The 15,257-nt window shown below is 37.5% G+C and overlaps 1 protein-coding gene across 3 annotated transcripts in view; it reads left to right on the forward strand.

Annotated features, from left to right (window-relative positions):
• Window positions 1–15,257, forward strand: part of THSD4 (thrombospondin type 1 domain containing 4) — a 258,772-nt gene that overhangs the window by 39,086 nt on the left and 204,429 nt on the right. For all 3 annotated transcript variants that reach the window (XM_051629018.1, XM_051629020.1, XM_051629019.1), the window contains one exon: window positions 9,682–10,111. In XM_051629018.1, coding sequence (XP_051484978.1) covers window positions 9,682–10,111 — 430 coding nt within the window. The remainder of the gene's footprint in view (window positions 1–9,681; window positions 10,112–15,257) is intronic.

The following is a 15,257-nucleotide window of genomic DNA, read 5'->3' on the forward strand; positions in this document are numbered from 1 at the left end:
GACTTTGTGCTGTCCCACCTCTCATCTGATTATTAATCCCCCTGATATGCTCAGGTCTCACTTACTATTACTTAATTAGTATAAATTTTTAGTATTCTACTGTGAACATGCTTTGAATTGTATCAACAAAAATAAAACCCAACAGGATACTGTAATTGCAACCTTCCTGAAGTGGGTTGACTAGGGGAGAGGATGTGGGAATGCTGCTAGAATTCAGTCACTTTTCAGACAGTGCGTTTTACCAATGACTTACTGACTTAGTGACAGGTAGGAACACAACAAAGCTCCTATCACAGTTGTAATGCATCTCAATAGAGTTATGTGGTTACTTGCATAGAAATTCTGCTGTTCTACCTGCCAGCTGCATAGTTACATTATTTAGTCAAACTTGAAAGATGAAGCAATTGGGAAAAACTTGTAGACTTGTAAATAAATGTCATGTGATCAAAGGCATTATTCAACTTGTAGAAAAAGACAACTGTAGTATTTGGATTCAAATTCTGGAATCCCATCTCAGTGTTGAAAATTACATACATGAGGTTATATAGCACTTGCTGGGAGATCAGCAAAAGCCAAGTTTGTTTTAAGTTATTATACTGGTGTATTGTAACTGTGCCAGATGGAGGTATTAGTGGTGATCTCTGAGGATGGAAAATTTCATTTATGATAGTCCACATCTATCTTTAAACTTGTTCCCAAGAGGCAATTTACTTAGTGACCTTATTCATTAATTCTACTCTGTTAGGAAAATGTAAATATTTTTACCCCAATATAATAAAGAAATGACAGAACAATTCACCCTTGTGGTATAATCCATTTTCCTGCAGAAGATGTACTTTTTAGGTATAGTTGGTTACTCTGTGTCTTCTAGCAGTTGAAATTTTTAGGTCAAATGTGCTCACAATAGATTTAATACTCATTTGTATGTATGATACGTGGGAAGGAGTATCTGCAAATCATGGTACAGTTGCTAAAGTTACCAGAAATGTAAACCAAACTAGCTAGTTCCATTGTTTTAGTTACCTTGATAGTGAAAATCAATAAAATTAAGTGAATGCCTGCACCAATTTAATTGCAGTGAAATGTGCTGAAGTGTGAATAATATGCTACAATATGGCAAAAGAAGTTTGTGATGATGGCTCCTCTTTCCAATGTGCAACACACTCTTAGAAGGGGTGGTTTTGCTCTCTTGTGACCAAACATTTTACAAAGATAACTGCTCACTGCTTTAAGGCCATTTTCTAGGTCAGTGAGCAGATAGGCATGCATTTTCATAACATAAAATGGAGTCAAAGGGCTCCCTTCTTTCATTCATGTTTAAGTGATTTTCTCCAGATTGATTTAGAGCTGGTGAAAAGTGAGTATGTGGAATGCAAAGCTGCACAGGGCTGTGGTACAGTACTGAGAGGCAATACATAGTGGAATTTGATGTGAATCAACCTCACTGTTAGAGAGCTCTCCCTTTTGAGTAGATGTAAATATATTCTCAGAAACAGTAAAAAATTAATGTTTAAAAAAATTATACTTATTAAAGAATCTGGTCAAATGCTGTGAGGTATAATCTTGACAGCAGTTGTGACCAGGATAAGCAAGTTTATTTTGCGACTTAAACTTAAGAAAAGGGGACCAAAAATGCACAGTGAACAGTCTTTTTAAAGTAAACCTTGTTAACTGTGTGCCTAAGAATATATAAAACATGAAAAAAAATTAAAAGCAGTTGTAGGGCTGAAAAGCAAATGGTTGAATGGAACAGTTGCAGACCAACTGCAGACAGTTTTGAATTATGAAAAAAGTGCCAGGCATAAAAATGTTTATCTGAAATTATTTTAAGGATACTATTTTAGAAGTAATAAAAGTAACAAAGTACATTTAAAAATATATACCTATACCTATTATGTTAACAGAAACTTATGTAGTTTGGACCGGGTTTTTTCCATTTCGTGTTGAAGTTTTGTGTCTTCAAAGACTTCGTGGTCTCTATTTTTTATTAATTGGATTTTAAATATTGGAGTGATATTTCAATAACTTCGTTGCTGGCAGGAATAGCTAATAAGTCACTTTCAGTTCTTCAGAAGCAAAATCCAGGCAACTCTAACTTATATTAAATTCTTGACCTGTATGCAAATGGTTAGTGTCCTTTAAAAGCTGTCAGTTACAGTACTTTGATAGTTTGCTATGTAATAAAGTATGAGTTTAAATCTTGATATACTTATCCACAGAAATAAATTCAGCTAAGTTAGAATATATATAATTGGTGCAGTTGAAGAGGATTGTGCCTACTGATTTAAGCATGTGTTAAAACCATGATTGGTAGTAGGAGTTAATTTTAAGCCTAAGAGCTTTGAAAAGGATCTAAGGGGACTGAGTTCCTTTATAAAAAAGTTTCTACTGGGAATCAAAGAAATGTACTTTTGGAGCATTTTTTAATAGAAATGTGTCATAGCAATGCAAAAGCACAAATCAGTGTAATTTAAAAGACATTTTTCAGTGGTACATAATGTGGAATATTGTTTAGGAAATAAAGCTATAAATTATATTTGTATTCTTCTGCATTTTCTCCCACTGTCATCTTGCCCATAGATCCTGTGTTTCTGGTTATAGGTCACTATTAACTTCAGCTTGAGTAGTTGCTAGCTGTGGTTTGATTCCTGTCTTGATAGGACAAAAATACAATCAGCAGCAGTTCAGGGAACTGGGCTTGTTCAGTCTGGAGAAAAGGAGACTGAAGGGAGACCTCATCTCCTGCTACAACTATCGGAAAGATGGGTGTTGGTCTCTTCTCCCTAGTAACAAGCAACAGGACAAAAGGAAATGGACTCAGTTTGTGCCAGGGAAAGTTTAGGTTGGATATTAGAGACAATTTCTTCACTGAAAGGGTAATGAAACACAGGATTAGGCTGCCCAGGGAGGAGGTTGAATCTCCATCTCTGGAGGTGGTTGAAAGATCTATACATGTGGTGCTTAGGAACATGGTTTAAGCACTGGGCTTGGTAGAGTTAGATTACGGTTGGACTCTATGATCTTAGAGGTCTTTTCCAACCAGAAGGATTCTGTGATTCAGGGATTAGATGATAGGCAGCTGCTTAATTCCCAAGTGAGAACAATAGGCAAGAGCCTGAAGAATGCTGGGCACCAAGAGCAGCATCCGACTACATGTGCAATTAGAGGAGACTCCCTTATGACATGAGTTTCCTTAGTCTATTATTAGAGGGAGAACTTATCTGTTAATTCCAGAACAGTTTCCTGGTAAAGCAGGCCTCTGAAGATGTTGAAAAAAGCTCCAAGCTTGACCAAACTCAACAAAATTAAAAATGCAAAGTGTTGGTTTCATATCTATCCATGTGTTCTGTGATGATTCTGTTGTCTTTCAGTGGTTGTGGCTGAGCATAGAGGGAAGAAAACTGTCTTCCTCTACTTGCAGAATAATTTCTGACAACAGACAAGAAAAAAATCTGAAAAAAATACCATTACGTTACTCTTGAGAAACAGAGTGAAAGGTTGTGAAAATTAGGGAAATTGGCAGTTTCTTTGGGTTCATTTTAAGAAAACATTGCAATAATAGGACAATGAGTCACCTGGAGTGTCATAAAAGGGAGTTTTTGCTAATGTTCAACCTTGCAGTTTTTAATTTACAAAATAAGAAGTATTTTGATACAAAGAGATAAGTTGAATGAAATGCTAGAGCACATGTAAAATACATTCTTTATTCTGTCTGACATCAGAAGAGAAAGAAAATGAGTTATGCTTAGCTGGAAGTCAGCCAGGGAACCTCTGTTTAGAGAATGGTGGGAGAAGTGTAAGTAGAAAGGAAGTGATGAAAATAGAGAAAATAATGAAAAAGGTATGTTGGAGAGAAGCTTTGCAAAGAGCACTTAACAGGTGGAGGCCCAGGAAATCTGTAATCTTAGTTGTGTATTTTAGGGACGCTCCCTATCTTTGGTTCAAAAGGGTTTCTATTCAATACAAATAACAAGCCCACCAGCTCCGAAAGTACTTCATTCTTAGTGAACCTCAAGAACACTTTAGGTTCAAAGCATTGTTCTTAGCATAAACTATGTGGCAGTGCATCTGTTTGCCTGCCAAGGCACACATACGCTTATGGCTAAAATTAGAAAAAGCTACTGCAACAAAATTTCTTTTTGTCACTCAAAATGTGCTGTGACAGGGGACAGTTCTCACTGTTCTCAGCTGCCTTATCCTCAGCATGAGAGAAATTGTTAACAGACCTGTAAATGCTAGCTAAGAATCATTATTTTAAAATCCTTGCTATGATCCTTACACTAATAGCACAAAACCTACTTTTTGTACTTGTCTGGGCACATGTATTGAATTCAGTAATATATTTAGGTTGGCTTAAGTTGAAAGGGGCCCATCATTTTTGTTATCAAAGCACTAAACAGATTTGTCTGAACAATTAAGGAGGTGTGTGTATGTAAGAATTATGCCCAAAGAGAGAAGATTGCCAGATCTGCATTGAACAGCTGTTACCCCTCTACTTGTGAAGAACACAATAGATCAGAGATGTCTACTAGCTGTGGTTGGACATGAAACACTGAATACAGCTACTTGCCTTTCAACATATTTTTCTGTTAAGCAGTAGTTTGCCTTTAGATGGTAACTCCCGTCTTGGTGGCATTTTTTCCACCCTTGCTTGTCTATAGTACATGCAGTCTTCACCCTAACTGGCAATATTGCTGTATGCTTCTTTTCGTCTTCTTATGCTCTCGTTCTCTTCTTAAATCCATCAAAGAACTGAAAAAACGTAATACTCAGTTTTTGTTTGACACTAGACAGTTTAGCCAGAGAACCTAACGTGATCGAGCTGCTGAGATTTACTTATCCTTGTCTTTTTCATACTTTTTCCTTTCTGTTGATTGTAGTACTTGGAGGAGTATTTAGAACCATTATCCATGCAAAGTAACGTAGAGAATTGTTGATTGCTATCTTTTTATTAGAAGCAATAAATAAAAGGTGTGGCCTACTTTAAATAATGTCATTAGTGTGAGTGGATCAGCAGTGGCAGAAATCTGGCTGACTTAAATACACACAGCCAAAAGCTCTTGTGTAAAATTAACTTGCCTAGCATATGAGAAACCTAGGAGCATGTTGTTTCTCTACCTGATTCTGAGTGATCTAGGAGGAGGAACTTTTCTCTAAATGAAACAGGTGTACGATATGAACATAGTTCTCCCTCATCATAAGTTGTCTCTGCAAACCTAAGGACAATATGAACCCTGAGAAGGAAGTACACCTGACAAACCTATTAAATTTCCCATTATGAACATTAATTTACAGGCAATGGAAACTCAGCATGGCTGTTCTAATGCAGTTATAGTTGATTCAGCTGAGAAAGGGACTACTTTTGGAAAGACTAGAAGGTAACTTCCTGAAGGGCCCAGGCATGTGCAGAAAGAGCACTGGATTTACACAAGTCCAAGGCTTCTTTTTCTTGTCATCTGTTTTTCAAATAGTTGGTGTTTTCTCCTCTGTGGGTGTTGGATTTCTTTTGATTTTTGACTATCTATTATGTAGTTAGATGAGCAATAAAGTGTTATTTTAACTGCTTCAGCAGTGATAATGCTTGTATCTTAGTGCCAGTGGTTGACATCTCATATCTATTGAAGTTCAACCCTGCAATCATTCTCATGATCAGTACTCCAACTTATAGTTTAATACCTAAATAAATCCATCTATAAACAGTATCTGTTCTACAGGGGCTGTGTTTATCAGAAGGAATGTAAGCATTGCTTGTTATTTCTGTTTCTATATAAGCTATGTGAAGAGTTTGTACAAGGGTTTGCAAAGTCTCTAGCTTAGGTCTGGCTAAGTAGGGACAAGGTTTAGGGGTATGCTGTTACTTGCTAATTCTTTTTTCCTCCTTTACCTGTTGCATTAAATAAGAGTGGATCCCAACTCTGACCTGGGTCACGATAGTGTGCATTAAAAACAAAATAATAGAACCGATAAGGAGGAGCTTCCAAGCCGTACTGTGGGGAGGAGAGAGTGGCTTATTCTAAGGAATATAGTTAATAATAATAATATAATGTAGTTAATCATAATGAATGACAGGTAAGAAAAGTCCTGCAGGCAACTGAAAACTCCCAACAAGCCATCAGGGCTAGATGTACTTCTGTCTCCTATCAGCAGATCAAGGCTGGGTTGAATTAGCATAAAGCAAACAGTGTCAGAAAGGTTAATTTAATTCTGATTATTAAGCTAATGGTAGACTTTGTCTGATTTTCCTCCCTCTTTCCTTGATTCCCCTGGTGTTTTTTCATTGTGTATGGACCTACATAACACTCCCTCCCTCATTGTTGCACGACATCATAAATTCTGTGTGACGCTCCCCAAGAATGATATAGTTAATTACCACCAAGCTATTTTTACAAGCTTCTTTATTACATTGTGGCAAAGTGCATTCCTAATTCATAGGATGTTGCCAAGTGTGAGTGAAAGATGCTTTAAGCAAAACAGACAGTTTTAGAAATAGTTTCAGTACAGGCAATATTGGTTTAAGTGAATGCATAAACACTGTTAAATATGTTAATAATTAGTGGTTGTGTTACACTGTTTCCAGCAGTTTGTATGTTGAAAGAAATGTAATGTTCAGGGGTAGAAAATGTTAACCTTCCATTCCAGAGGAAGTGTGTTCCCATGAAAATTCCTGATTATAATTACTGCACAACGTGAGAAAACTGAAACTTGTATGCAATGCTACGCAACAGTGTGTTGGGTTGTTCTGGCCCTAACTGGTATGGGGGAAGAGGCAAAGGAGGGAACTCGCCCTTGATGAACCTTGATGTGACCATGGGCATGTCATCATAAGGGTGCTGGGAACTTAGGCTACCAGAAATGGTACCTCATTTCTTCAGCAGTGGGACTCTAGCAACAGTTCCAGGTTACAGTGTAGAGAAAAAAAGGAAGTTAAGGTGAGACAGGAACTTACAGTAAGAATGTTGTTACTGCTTTTACTTCTTACGCACTTCTGTTGTATGTTTGTTGCAACGATGAAGCCTTTTGCAAGAAAAAAGTCTGGCTACCCTCAAAATCAAGTTTTTCTGATTTTTGCAAATAATCTGATGAGATTCCAGTGGTATTTGGACATTTTCTGCCTTCAGCCATGGGTCTTTCATTCAGATACTAGTCATTCTGTGGTTAAGGCTACTTGATGCCCATTTCATTGTTTTTCCCTGCTGAAGGTTCTTAGTTTGTCACTATTTCTTACTTGTACTTCAGGTTTTTTTTTTTGTTCCGGTATGTGACCCTGAGCTGGAGTTTAACAATCAAACATGAGTATCTTTTTTGACCTCTTGCATGACCTGTCCTAGTTTGCAAGGCAGCAGTTCTTCCAAGTGGGTTGGATGAAGTGTCTAGCTGCTGCTCTCTGGAAGAGTCTAGTGCTTGTTGCTGCAAAGAATTTGGCTTTCAGAAGACTGGGACACAGACATACTCCTGCCACTCCACTGGTCTGCACATTGCTTATTGCTCAGTGGCCAAGGTTCATAACTCAGACACTTGAAATTTGATATGGTCAGCCTAAGAAGAAAACCATTGTCTGTAAAAACTATTAGAGACTGCAGCAAGTAAGAATAAGGAGTTGTATCTGTTTTCCAGTTTGCTTAAAAATCCGAAGATGCTTCATGAGAACTGTTACCAAAGTGTTTTCAGAACATGACTAGAAATCTCAAGAAAGGTTTTTTGTTTGTTTTGCTTTTGCTCAGAAATGAAGAGCTATATTAAAAATTAAAAATAGCAGCAACACTGGGGGAATCAATTGATTGGTCCATTAAAAAGAAAAACACAACACAAACCACATTTAATTCAAGTTGGTTTTAATCCCAACTTCTGAAATAATTCCCATTAATAATCTTCGTGTCTCTCTCTCTGTCTCTCTTTTATCCTGTCCACTTACAGGAAGCTTTCTTTTCCTCCCTTAATATCAGAAAACATTGTGCTTCTTTTCTCTACTGTAGCTACCACCATCCTACCTCAACAATGACCATCACAGTCGCAGGGCAGATTAACAGGAATAAGCAGCTCTAGAGTGCTGGTTGCTTATCTCCCAGGGTAAATCAACACTCTTGTTCACACATCCTTGAGCCAGGAAGATTGATTAAAAGACCCCGTGGCCATAAAGCTAGAATGTTAAGTAACCGACTTCCAAGGTTCCCATGTAACAAGAGTCTTGAGAGAATATAAGACTTAAGAAGAAAACAAACACAGCAAAAACAAACTCAAAGAAAAGTCTCTGTGATCTGATGACTGTCTGACATCTGTAATACTTCAGTTTCTAGAAAATAAGTATGTCAATTTATAGTCTCCAGTTCTCACTGTAGTTCAAATCTATTTTGTATACAATAAAAATATAGATACATTTTCTAGATGGAAGGAAAATGACTGTATTTTAATGGTATCTCTCTTCCTGAGTTGCAAAGGTTATCCAAAGCTGTATTCACACATTGCTTTTAACTGAAAGTTACCTTTTTTGCCAATTTATTCTTCAGCCTGCATCATTAGAAATCAAGGCTTGATGCAGTGTTGGGCTGTACAGGATGACAAGAAAAGCAAATGCAAACGGGCCTATTCCTGGCAGGTTAAATTCAAGGGTTAACGCTTTTGAGTGAGTCCAAATGTGGTATTATTAATTTAGGTTTTTTTCACTTGTAATTTGGAGCTGAGTTTCTAGACTGAGTCTCACTGTATTGCTGTGTGTGTGCAGAGGACAAAAGTATTCTCCAGAGAATACCAGCTGTTTGAGAGTTCTGCTACAGTTATAATATGGCCCAAAACACAGGGTCTTCTGAACCTGAGTAGAGATCTGTGCACAAGAGAGCAGACCTGAAACTTCTGTGATTAGTGCTGGGGGCTCTCAAGCTCTCCTGTAATGTTTTAGTAATGTACAGCAAAAGTGGGCTTTTATTGTGACAACATAAATCGGAGGGTCATGACTTATTAATTAAACGTAGTGCTAATCCACACTTTATACATTAAAAAAAAAAAAAAGTAAATCTGCTGGCAAAAGGAGGGGAGAAAATAAGCGGTGTACCATAAGAATATTTTCCTGTATTTGTCATGTTTTCCAGAGGTCTTTTAGTAGTATTTTGATGTCCCTTATCTTTCATGTGTTTCCATTTTTATTTCATAAGTAGCAAATGAAGAAGAACCACAGGAGACCTTTTAAATGGATACAAAATGTTTAATGATCTTTGCCATACTGAATTCAAACTTTCTTCTGTCATTACTCACATTCACAGTAGGGATTTCCTGCTATTAAGTATCTCAAGCTCTTCAGAAACATGGCTATGAATTTTAGGAATACAGCTTTGATTCTCTGAATTTCCATTTTAAAGGAGAGTCCTAGGGATTAACCTACAACAACCACCTGCCTCCCGACTGCTACTTTATACCATACCTAGCCATTTGCCTTTGCTAGTTGACACTAAGTCATTTCCCATGTGACTCTCAGCCAAAGGGCCCAAGATTGAGTTCAAGCAGTAGACTTCTTTGGAGATTCCCAGCAGACCAAGCAAGACTACAACTTGTACCGGTCTTTTGTAAAATAGATTGTGATTTCTTGTTGCTTTGCAGTAGATAACTTTGACAAATAAGAAGTCATATAAGTATCTTAACTACAAACTTACAAATTCAGTAACTGTTGTCTCTCTCTTGCTCTGTTTTTAGAAGCAGAAACAGAAATCCTATTGGTCCAGGAAAGTATGGATATGGAAAAGTGCCATACATTTTACCTTTACAAACTGATACTGGTCAGCAGCCTCAGAAGCTTCGGAGGCAGCGGCAGTCGTCAAGGAACCATGTATTTCATCAGAGTCCAAGTCTCATGAGCACTTACAGCCAGGCAGCTAGTCCTTCACTTCAACATGGGAATCTTTATCAAGAAGAGAGTGAGCCTCAGGCTGGACATCAGGTCCTGGGACCCTCACTTTATCAGTCATCTTCATTTCCTGTGTCTCAAAGCCTGTTTCACAGCAGCAACTCAAACCATCATGGACCTGCATCACACCAGTCCATCCAGGGGCAGCCCCAGCCTCCAAGAGCTGCAGCAATTGTGTGCATTGGTGCCTACAAGCAATATAAACTCTGCAACACAAATGTAAGTCTGGTTTTCCTGTTTTTTATTTGTTGGCCAGCTGTTGATTTTCCCTAGTATGCTAAATGTTCATAAGTGAAGAAATTAAATTGACTTAAAAAAAATAATGTAATGTTTTTTTCTCATGAACTTACTTTAAAAGTGTCTTGCAGAATACTGAAAGTAGATGCATAATACTATAATTACCTAATACCATACCTTTAAGTATTTTAATTAGTCACTCAACCTGCCAATATGTAAAATTGTAATTTAATAGACAAAGAAACTGAATCACAGAAAAGCTTAATATTTTTCAGTGTAAGAAATGAAAAAAAGGAGTACGGAACCTTCCAAGTGTGGTCTATCCCTACTTCTCAGTCCCATAAGGATATCCTTTTGGGAGTGCTAGTCATGCTTTAAATAGCATTTAGAGCCAGCACCCAGTAGCCTAGATTACTCCAGAATCTTTCCATGATGCTGTGTGTGTTCTGTGACAGATGCTACTTTAACCAGCATTCAAGCTCTCCATGCTTTGATATTTGGCTTCCCAGTTTACTGGAGAGAAAAATCTGTTCTGTGTTTATTATTGAATAAAACTGACTTATTACTTCATTCAAAAATGTTTGGCTGGGTGTAGCTCTGTGCTCTGGGCAGCCTCCCATTGAATGTGGGAGGCTAGTGAGGGTTTGCTGTTTCTCCCCACAAACAGTTTTCTTCCTGCTGCATTTTTTTAGTTTCTGACTGTATCAGTATTTTTCTAAAGTATCTCTTCCTAATATTTGCACCTTATTTGGGCTACTAATGTAACATAGTGTTGCAGACTTGAAGAAGCTCATATTTAGATATTACAAGTAGGATGTTCCAAGAGTGGTCTGAAAATGTTGTCACAACAGGCCATCTTTTTCTGGGTGGGTGCACATCTGGTTCTTCTGCCTCTTACAAATCCTGTTTTGTTTAGTGGAAGCCTGCACAGTGGAGATGTAGCAACTGAACATTAGGCAAATCAGATGAGTGCCTTTGTTGCTTCTTGGGATAGGAGTTACTGACTTTGTTTATTAATAAGCTCCACTGGTCAAAACTAGAGCAGTTGATTGAAGAGACCTAATGTCAGTAAAGTGTTTGGGTATTTGTCTGAAGTAAAACATGAAAGGGCTAGTTTGAACCTCTGAGAATAGTCTCTGGTACAAATAGCTCTTTTGAAAATCGCTTTTTATTTTTTCTTTTTTGAAGGAAATAGTGCATGGGCATTAATTTGGAAAGTTTTCTGTGCCAAATTTCCTCATTGGTGTCCAAGAGATACACAGCTGTCCCACTCTGTATTTCATCCCTTACTGCATCAAGGCAAAGAGTTGGACAATATTCTGCCTGACTAAAGAAATGTAACAAAATTGTTTCCAGGAAAGATCTCTTTTCAGAGGGCAAGGAGTGGGAGGTATGGAACTTAGAATTGAGATGGAAGAAGGAAGCAATCCCGGATGGCCAAGGTGATGGAGAAGAAAAGTTTGTAGAGGAAATTTGTTGAGAATGACAAGTGGGCTGGAAAGAAGAGGCCGTGAACTTGTGAATTAGACAGTGGCAAGATGTGTGGGTCAGCATGATGAGTGGTCTGGCCATCAGCAAACTGTTGTTGGTAGTAGAGGAACAGGAGGAACAGGAGTGAAAATATTCTCATATTAACTTTAGAAACTGTTTTTTAAACAGAAGACCAAAATAGATGAAGAGGAGAAAAACAAGTGCATTGTTGCTGCATCTTTGCCGTTGTTGCATGTTGCATGCACTTTAAAAGAAATAAGAATTTTTATTACAGAAGACTGTTAATAACAAAGAGAAGTTGTAGATGATGCAAATCCTCCTAGGCATGGAACTCTACATAGTGCTGTTCTTTATTTAGTAATATTTCTGTTACCCTTGGAGAAGCTGTAATTGCTATTCAGGGCTATTTTCCCCCCTAGATTGTGGCAATTAATATAATTATAAAAAAGAAGTTGCTAAGAACATTTTTAGTATAAAGGCCACAACAAGAGCAAAACAAGGCCGATAGTGTTTCACTTTGTTTGCTTGTTCTTCCTGATTAAATGCTTCTGCACGTGGGCTTTAATTTAATTTATCGTCAGTGACATGTACCAGAGATCTTGCTAGCATGCAGGGAACATTATCTTTTTCTTTTTCCTTTTTTAATTATTTCTGGAGCACCTAACAAATTAAAATCTCATTTATTGAGGGGAAAGTATTTTGTTAACGGTTATCCTGGTGTTTGGCCACTCCCTCTACAGTTTCTCCTAAGGGCAGTTAATTAATAACAAATTAAGTCAATCTGCGTTGGTCCATTAGGTCATTTCCTCGTTATTGCGTATTTATTGTTTTTTCATTAATAGCTGAACTAATTTTACATTGCTGACAGCTTGACTCATAAAAGTTAAACTTGCGGGTTTTTGGTTAGGGAGAACCTCGGAAGTGCTTGTATTTGTTCAAGGGTTTCTGGAAGTTGTTAAACCTATTTTCTTATTGTATAAGTGGCTTCCCCTCTTCAGCACCTTGCCTATAGGCTTTGTGCCTGCTCTATGAAGGATATTCAGCTGCCTGTCACCTCCTTCAGACAGTAAACATCTGCTCTTTACACACAAACAGTGCTGACAGATCTTGCTGAAACCATAAGCTTTTCACAATACAGTAAGATTATTCAAATGTATTCCTGCAGATTGGGGCAGGGATGAGTAAACCTTCCATACTTCCTCGATAGTAAAGAGAATGAGATGTATGTGAGAGTGAGGTAGAATTGGAATGCATGCCTGTTTGTGTTGTTTGTCACCAGAACAAAGGAAGCAACTCAAATGGAACATTGGTTACTGAGCACTTTTTGTTATTAATTGTGTCCAGCATTGCCGAGTCACTAGCTCTTTGTGAGTGTCTGAATGTGAGAATATATTTGTAAATTAACTTCAGGCTGAGGGCTGCTTGGGCAGTGTACACAAGGAAACTTTCAGGGTTCTGGATATTCAAGCCTACTTGTTTTGCAAATTTGGTGATAGTACCCGTTTTAAAAGTCAGTTTTATCTGATTTATTTTTTTGTAAGACATGCAGTGAGTTATACCAAGAATTAATGTCTGTATCAAGAAGCCATGTCTCTACCCTTAATAGGCAGAGAACTTAGTGCAGCCTTTCAGTACATAAAGGGGACTTACAAGAAAGATGGACTGAGACTTGTTACTGAGGCCTGTAGTGTCAGAACACGGGCCAACCATTTTAAACTGAAAGAAGGCAGGGCTAGATTGGACATATGGAACATTTTTTTTTCTGATGAGACACTGGAACAGGCTGCCCATAGAAGCTGTGGCTGCCCCATCCCTGGAAGTGTTCAAGGGCAGGTTGGATGGTGCTTGGAGCAAGCGATCCAATGGGAGGTGTCCTGCCCATGCAGGGGGCTTGGGCTATTTCACCAGCTTGCTGGCATTCTGCCCAAGTGTTTTTGAAAGTTTTCCACTCTATAGAAAATGAAGCCTTTCAAATGTGTCAAGTTTTAACAAAGGTAGAAGTGGAAATGTTTAATTCCCAGACAGGTCTTTTCAGAAATGGTATGGGGTGCTGCAAGAAGTGTGTGAACTCTCTAGTGTAACTGGGATGCTCAGATGCTGAAGTAAACACAAATAAAAGATTCTGTATATTTAAGGAAGCTTTTTTTTTCCTTAAAAAAAAAAAAGGGGGGGGGGAGAAAAGAGAAAAAAAAGAAAAAAAAACACCCAAAAAACCAAAATAAAACAAAACTGAAAAGCCCCTTATTCCCAAAGAGCTACTGTGTGGTTTACTGATTCTTATTTTGAGATTTGTATAGAGTAGGTGTTTGACATAAGTGGCAAAGTGGGGTTATGATGACATATCTTTTCCTGAGGAAATTTAACCTTGACTTTATGTGAGGAATTTTCCCTTCGAACACTGTGGGATTGTATGTACATTTGGTAGTCTGACATTCTGTGGGTGTGTAGGAAACTTATTAAAAGTTTACATTACTTTAGGTTGTAGTATCGTTTCTTTGACTGTTTGGGTACTTTCAGCAAAATTTTATAAAGATTTATGCAGAATGTGTTGTCACTAATATGGACTTAACCGACCAGGCACTGGCACAGCGATTCCGCTCGTAAATCTCCCTATGGAGTTTGATCGATTGTCCCTTGTATACAAAGGAGTCACACAGAGACATCTTTGATAAAGCTCTTGGGCCACAGTGGTTTCCTCTGCATCTCTGCACTGTGGCTTTATGACATCCCTTCAACAACTGAGAACACTGTATTAGAAAATGTTTTACATTATGGCATTCTTATTACAACTTAAGGACTTACGAGAAACTGCCTTAAATAATTAGGAAAAATATTCTGGGTTAACTTTAACAGCTCTCTCAAATAGTTTTATTCCACAAGTTTGCTCTGTATGTGTGGCATTAACAGAACAAAAAGTTGGTTGTTTTACACAGATTAATTATTACTAGATTAATTACTCATAAATCTAGTAAAACGTTCATAAGAAGTCCAAAACCACAGAGTTCAGGAAATATTGATGTCCGGAGGCTTACGGTTTTCTGTAGAAAATTAGTTTACTTACTTTGATAAATAAATCTAAGTTATTTTAAACTAATTTAGCCTCTAGAGTCCGAGAGTCCTGCTCTAATGCCCTGTTGTTCCAGGAACTATAAAAACATAGACCAAAAATTTAGGTGCAGATAAAAATTTGGTAATGTATGCATGGCTACAGTCATTGCCAGTATTCTTAAGTAATGTCATAATAAGTAACGTTCTTATTATGACTCTTTGCATCAAACAGAAATTATGAGATTTTTATCTTTCTCCAAAGACCATTTAGTAAAATATAAATAAAACATAGTAGACCCTAGGATAGAATGAACTCCTTAAAGCAATAAAACTGAAATATTCCAGTGGAAAATAAAGGTTGAGAGTATGTATCAGTGATAAAAGTCTACAGAATGTGCAAGGGCATTTTCAGAAAGCCACAGTAAGAAACGGAAATGTTCAATTGGCACATAATTATATTTTTTTAAGGCAAGAAATGCAACATTGCCATAATTTGTCAATGAAACCATCTTAACACACTGCCTTGTGTCATGCAGAACACTTTGAGGCTTTTTGTGACGTGCTTCTAGTTTGAGTTCTGGTCTATCGT

This window comes from Apus apus, chromosome 10 (genome assembly GCF_020740795.1).
Source record: "Apus apus isolate bApuApu2 chromosome 10, bApuApu2.pri.cur, whole genome shotgun sequence".
Classification (NCBI taxonomy): domain Eukaryota; kingdom Metazoa; phylum Chordata; class Aves; order Apodiformes; family Apodidae; genus Apus; species Apus apus.